The 6653-nt window shown below is 50.3% G+C and overlaps 1 protein-coding gene across 2 annotated transcripts in view; it reads right to left on the reverse strand.

Annotated features, from left to right (window-relative positions):
• Positions 1-1638: 1638 nt before the first annotated feature.
• Positions 1639-6653, reverse strand: part of PRELP (proline and arginine rich end leucine rich repeat protein) — a 13700-nt gene continuing 8685 nt past the window's right edge. For both annotated transcript variants that reach the window (XM_077772076.1, XM_077772075.1), the window contains exon 3: positions 1639-4240. In XM_077772076.1, coding sequence (XP_077628202.1) covers positions 4065-4240 — 176 coding nt within the window. In that variant the 3' untranslated portion in view covers positions 1639-4064. The remainder of the gene's footprint in view (positions 4241-6653) is intronic.

Here is a 6653-nt window from a genome sequence, read left to right on the forward strand (position 1 = left end):
GAGGCTGGGCTCGCCCCCACCCCCCATCCCATGCCATTTATTCCCTGCGAGCAAGGCAAATGCGACTGTTAATTCATTCCCCTCTTCGCCTGCTCCCACTCTCCCTCCTCACTTTCTCAGATTGCTCCTCCCACACGCTTTTGCAAACTCAGAGGCAAGGCCCGCAGGCTGAGCCCGTCTCCTATGGCGCATGCGCAGGCTTCCCCCTCCCCTCCCCCATCCCGGCAAAGAGCTCCTTCCGACTCAGGAGGCGCCTCGTAGACTCTGTCCCAGCTTCTACTCTAGCTTTTACAAGCTCTCCCTTCATTCGCTCCGGTTTCCATGCGTGTGTATGACTCGTGTGGGAACCCACTAACCATCATGCGGTTGTGGCGTGATGCTCAGCTCCCTGGGAGCCTGCTCATGGGGCGGGAGGTGCAGGAGCCCTTCCGATCCCCGTGTCTCATTAGGACAGGCGCGAGGCATGTTGATGGAAAGGAGGTGGCAGGCGGTGGGGACTGGAGTCTGGCCAGCTGACCCTGTTGCTGCCCCTTCCATGGGCGGGGGTGGAAATTTCAGGAACCCTCCTGCTTCTTTTGGACAACAGGGATAATATTCCCTGCTGAGGCTTGTAGCCACATCATTCTGTGACCTAAACACATTCCTCTTCCTTTCTCAGGCGTGAACACACACACACACACACACACACACACACACACACTGTAGGTTACATATACTCCATGCCTTCCTACCTTTTGGCTTTCCTGTCCTGGTTATGTGATTTTTCCTCCTCCTTCCCCCACCAGGCAAAATCTGATTCATCCCTTAACATCCACCTCAAATGATAGGAGTCCTTCTGGTGAACCTCCACGGGGTAGGGGCCCTCCCCACCATGCTTTTTGTACATGGTCTTACTACAAACACGTAGGACATGAAATTGCTCCATGGATGTTCCCCTTTACCAAGCTAAGAATGCCTCAAGGGCATGGGCAAGGATATCGCCTATCCTTGAATTCTGAGCTGGGAACCTTGCACAGAGTCGATGTCCACTGAGCTTAAGCAGGTATTAGAGGGATGAGGCAGTATCTGGCAGTTTTCAGTCTGCAGAAAAGGGTGTAGGCCGGGAGGATCACGAATCCACTTCTGAAATTAACCTTCTATCTGAAGGCAGATTTCTGGGCACCCAGTTCTTGTCCTTCTGTGTGGCCTGTAGAGTCTCTGTCCTTGGCCCTTGCTACAGCTTTGCCACTATTTCGTGTATTTTAATGGCATCTCTGCAACTAGACTGTAAGTTTTCCTTGGTCAGGAAAGGTGACTGTTTTGTGTCTTTCGGTATCTGGCTCAGTAATGAGCACCTGATAGACCACCCCCCCAACCATTTGATATCTGTGGGTTGAAAGAATGAATCCAAGCCTTTGGGCTTCAAATGTAGCTGTCAGACTTCCGATCTGACTTTAGGAACTGTTTTTCATGACAGTTGCGAATTTGGGAGAAACTTGCCAAGAAAAGGCTTTGGAATTGTTTTCTTAGAGTTTCTTAGGAATCAGATCCTTTCTCCACCCACCATCTCCTTGGAGCAGGTCAGAGGTGGGAGGAGAAGGGTGGCAAGAGAACTTCAAGATGCTCTTCACTTGTTCACATTGTCAAGTTCAAGGAGGATATTTTTCATATTACTTTATTTCCTCTGCTGTGAAGCGCGTTGGAATGTAGAAGTTGTTTCACAAAGTTAACATGGTTTTGAAGAAAGAACAGATATATGTAGAGTAACCTACACACCTACTTACACACCTGGACGTGTAGATGACAATGGCACTGAAAGGATGAACTCGTACATGGAGGAGGGGCTTCCTGAAATCCTAGGGCAATCAGCACAGAGTTGGGGGTGTTGCTGTGAAGCCAGTTTAACTCGATCCCCTCTGGCTTACAGCCACAGGGAGCAGTGGGGGAAGCAGACTAGATGGGCTGATGGCGATGGCGTGATGCTGATTGTTTTGCTGCTGAAATGAAACAGTTTAGGTTTCAGGAGCAGAAATGACCCCTGCCTCAGGGGAACCACAGGAGCGTGCTCCCCCGGAGGGCCTCATCTGAGGGGCTGAGTGCAAGGTGTGAGTAAGGTGCAGAAGGGGGGCTTATCCAGGCCTTAGCACCAGGTTGCTTATAGCCACAGTAATAGGTTGACTTTAAGCAGGAGCCTTGGAGAAACCAGCTGCAGCTAGGAAGAACGAGGCAGTTATATGGGAGCACAGCGGGGCTGGGGGGCGTGGGGGGAGGATGCTAGGGTGAACTGGGCCCCGTTTTCTGTAAATTAGCAGAAGAGAAAGATGAGATAGAGTGTAATGGGGATTTCTTGAAGTTAAGGGCCTAGCTGAATCCAGTTTCTTAAAAATCTCTGGAATTTTTCTCAACCTAGAAGGTGGGCACTGTGTCTTACTTATTTCTAGAACATTCACCCACCCCCCCCAACATATACACTAGGGAGCTGTAGAGGGGCAGCATTCCCTATAGAGGGGGGAAGGGGATGGGAGCGAGTCCTGTGGGGCCCAAGGCTCTGCTCATCTGGCCCTGGCAGGGAGGGTGGGGTACTTTGAGGGAAGGGGCAGTCCAAGTAGGGAATAAATTACTGCAAGGGAAAGGAAGGGATAATATTAGACGATTAGAGCATGGTTTAAAGAGTGGAGCTGCAGACTAGAACATGAATGCCAGAGAGGCCTCAGAGGGACATCTTATCCACCCCCTTGGCAAACAGATTTGGGGACTGAGGGCAGAAGGGACTGGCCAGGTCAGACAGCAAACAGGAACAAACTGTATCCTCACCTGGGTTCCTGAAGGTTCCCACTTGTGCTCACTTATGATGGAAGTCAGCCCCTGGCCTCAAGGCCTCTGTACCTTTGTGCCCTTTACATCCCAGAGGAGAGAGAGACTATGCGCTTCACCCATGGCTCTTCAAGTTGGAGCCTAGGGCCAGCTCCTTGACTTTGTAAAACCATCCCAGAGTGGAGCCAGCTGTGACCTGTACCAGCCACCAGGTGTCACTGATGTGTCTGCCTAAGCGGGGAAGCCAATTTGAACTTGTGGAATGGGCTTCTGGGAGATTTCCAGGTGCTCCGCCTCTTCTAGAGCCCATTCTCATGAAGTGCTTCTGGGCTTTGGAGAGGACTGGGCCATCCACACTGATCTAGAACAGATGGCGGGCAGGGTTAGTGACTCTGCACCCTGCACTATGGACACTGTGTTGCCCGAGGCCTGGTCTCTTGTCTAGACTGGCAAGGGGCTGCAGGAACCATCTGCACCCACGAAGGCCCAACCCTAGAGCTCTGACTCCCACCCCCCTCCCACTGACCTATATCTGGTTCTTAAAGCTACTCTCCTTGACTGTTCCTCCCTGTTCTTACTCGGGAAAGAGTGAGGCCCAGCCAGAAGGGTGTGTGCTGAGGCGAGCCCAGCTATCCCTGTGAAGAGACTGCCAGATATGGATCCTTGCAGAAACCCTGACCCTTAGCCTTCCATCAGCCATTCCCTTGCACCTCCTTGCTGGAGAACGCAGGCTGGTAAAAAGCTAGCACAATGTCTGGTGGCAGTGAACAGGGAAGAGGAGCGGTAGGGTTAGAAGGCGGGATCCTTGGCTAAGGGTCCTTTCGGGGCCAGAGCTGCCCATCATGGCGGCGTCCCCAGCAGGACTTTCCAAACCTCACCTCTGGGCTCCTCCCGCCCACCTTCTGCTTGCTTCGCCAGGACCAAGTTCCGGATGTCAGTCCATGGCCCAGGTTTACCCAGCAGTGACAGGGAGAAGGAGGAGAGAGGAGGCTATGAAGTCTTTAGACACACACCTGTGCTTCTGGGGCCAGATGTCTGGGTGTGCCGTGGGTGGCTGTGAGCGGGGTGAACCCAATCTAGCCCTTAGAAGTCTTGCTCTAGAAGCTGCGGGTGCAGCAGAGTATGTGGCTAGTCCTTGCCTCAGGAAGGTGGGCTGAGAAAGGCAAAGCTGGGAGCAAGAAACAAAGATAAAGAAACTGAATGGTGGGCACAGGCACGTGGGCCACCAGCATTCAAGTGCGGTCAGAGGAGATCCAAGGGCAGAGTGAGGCCTAGATGACCACGGATTGCAGCAGGCGGAAGCACATCATGAGGTCCAACGGGATGGGCGGCTTCAGGTGGTTTCCATCCAGCCGCAGGTAGCGCAGGTGTGGCACGTTCTCCAGATCTGAGGAGAAGTCATGGAAGGCAACTAGGTTGTTGGGGCAAATCTGGGTCCCATTGATCTCTGTGGAGAAAGAAGGGAGAAGTCAGCCAGTGAGGTGGGCGGGGCGTCGGGCCACACGGGGTTGGGGAAGGGGGAGCACAACCGAGGACAAGCACTCAGGCTGGCTGCTGTCAGCGCGCAGGCTTCGGATCTTCTGTCCACCTCTCTCTGCCCCTCCCTCTCCTTCCCTCCCTCTGTCAAAAATAAAAAGAATAATTAAAATAAAAAGAATAAAGTAAATAAGATAAATAAAATAAAAAGAATAAAGTAAATAAAATAAAGAAAATAAAAAGAATTTGAGTTCTCTTCCCTGGAATTGTCTGACCTTGGGAATGTGTGACCTTGGGTACCTGGGTTTATTCTACTTGTAGAATGAATTAAGTCAGAATTGATCAACCACTGTTAATGGAAATTCACTCTGCAGAGTCATGGAGGAAGGAAACTGTGAGCTGGACCTTCACGGATGGGTGGGACCGCAGCTGGTAGAGACCTGGGGGGTGGTGTTCTGATAGAGTGACCTATTCTGATAGAGTTGCAGAGGCCGCAAAGCTCGTGGTGGCATCTGGGAGTAGTAAGTAGCACAGAGATGCACTAGTGAAATATGCCGGACCGGTAAGCAGCCACATTGTGGTAGGCTTTCAAATGGAAGATAAGATGTCACCTCTGCTTAGATGATATCAAATATATTACCTTCCAAATGAGTTTCTTATTTTCCCTAAACCTTGCCTCTTTCATCGTCTGTGGGATCAGCATCATTGTTACTGATGTTGTTCTTTCTGGTCTTCTTCCTCGCTCTTCATCATTGGAGTAGCAGAAAGAGCCCTGACAGAGGTGAGTTTTCTTCCTATGACTGCTGTGACTTTGGACTATCACCTTCCCACCCTGACATTTAGTTGCCAGATCTGTGAAATGGGGAGAGTGGTACCTGCCCCTCACCTCCGATGAGAGAATGTGGATGAAGGCATTTTGCAAACTGTAAAGGACAGGGCAGAAGGCAGCGTTAAGATCATTGCTGAGAATGTGGTGATCACGCTGACCCAGGGCTCACTCCACCCATTCTGTCCATCAGTGACAGGGGAGACAGGCTGGGGGTAAGGGGTACATGTGGAGTGGGTGTGATTTTTCTGACTACAGCCTCAAAGGGCTGGATATCTCCTAGTAGCCTGCTTTCTATAACCCAATAGAGACTGTGAGCCATTTATTAAGGTATTCTTTCTGCCTGTTTTTTCAACGTATCTAGCTTTCTGGGGGTAATGCATTCCATCAGTTTACTACCTGCAGGATGAAATTAGACAGTTTTCCCTTTTCCTGAATTTGTTTTTTGCAAGCTTTAAAACAGCCCTTCCCTAGGGCACCTGGGTGGCTCAGTCAGTTGAGTGTCAGACTTTGGCTCAGGCCATGATCTCATGGTTCATGAACCTGTGTGGGATTCTCTCTCTCCCCCTCTCTCTGCTGCTCCCCCACTTGTACTCACTCTCTTTCTCTCTCAGAATAAACTTAAAAAGAAAAGCCCTCCCTTCTTTCTGAAATTATTCTAGATGAGTGAATAAGATTTTCCTTTCATCCATTTGTTTCAAAATTGTAGAAATTCAACAGTCTCATTCTTTGGCTTGGAAACTAAAGATTCCTAATATTACTTCAAGGGTACTTCCCTTTATCCGATAGCTGCTGCATTCCTGGTATGGATGTAGTCTGGTTTTATTCAAGGACCAGATGGTATTCTCCCTTTTTCTTAAAGCTTTCTGTTGATGCTCTGCTCAGACCTGACATTTTTGATCGATGCAAAACTGGGACTTCCAGCCTCTTCCACTGGGCTGTGATTTTTATCCAAAGCCCAGGACCCTGTAAGTGCAGCTTAGGCAAATCCTGCCTGAAATGTACTATCTTATAGGACTAACTATTCCAGCCTTCCAGATAGATTCAGAAAGCGCCTGCACACTGACTTGTTTTTCTGGCTGCCACATATTTTTAACCAGCTGCCTACCCTGAGTCTGTGGCCGCCTTCCCGCGTACATCTACGAGAGATTCTTCCAAACCTCGTTTCAGTCTTGCTATTATAGCCACCAGCTTCTGCAGCCGACAGGCCAAGGACATTTCAAGGCAGGCACTTAAATGTCACTGTTCTGCTTTTATAAGAATGTCCAGGACCCTATTCCCTGCCCACCCTGCCTGTAGATCTGGAGGGCAGAGAGGCTGGGGCTAACGAGAAGGATCAGAGGAAGAAAAGCTGTTACCCTCCAAGCATGGTATTCTAGGCACGTGATATTAACCTTTCAAATCCTCATATCAGCTTTGTGACAGAAGGTACTATTCCCATTCTCACTTTACAGATGAGAAAACTTCCCGGAGAGAAGGTCAAGATTTGGAGTCCAGTGCCAACCTGGATGCTTTTCTGTCCTACCTCCCCCACCCCCCACCCCCCGGCTCCCCGGAA

Source organism: Crocuta crocuta, unplaced genomic scaffold (assembly GCF_008692635.1).
Source record: "Crocuta crocuta isolate KB4526 unplaced genomic scaffold, BGI_CrCroc_1.0 scaffold318, whole genome shotgun sequence".
Classification (NCBI taxonomy): Eukaryota; Metazoa; Chordata; class Mammalia; order Carnivora; family Hyaenidae; genus Crocuta; species Crocuta crocuta.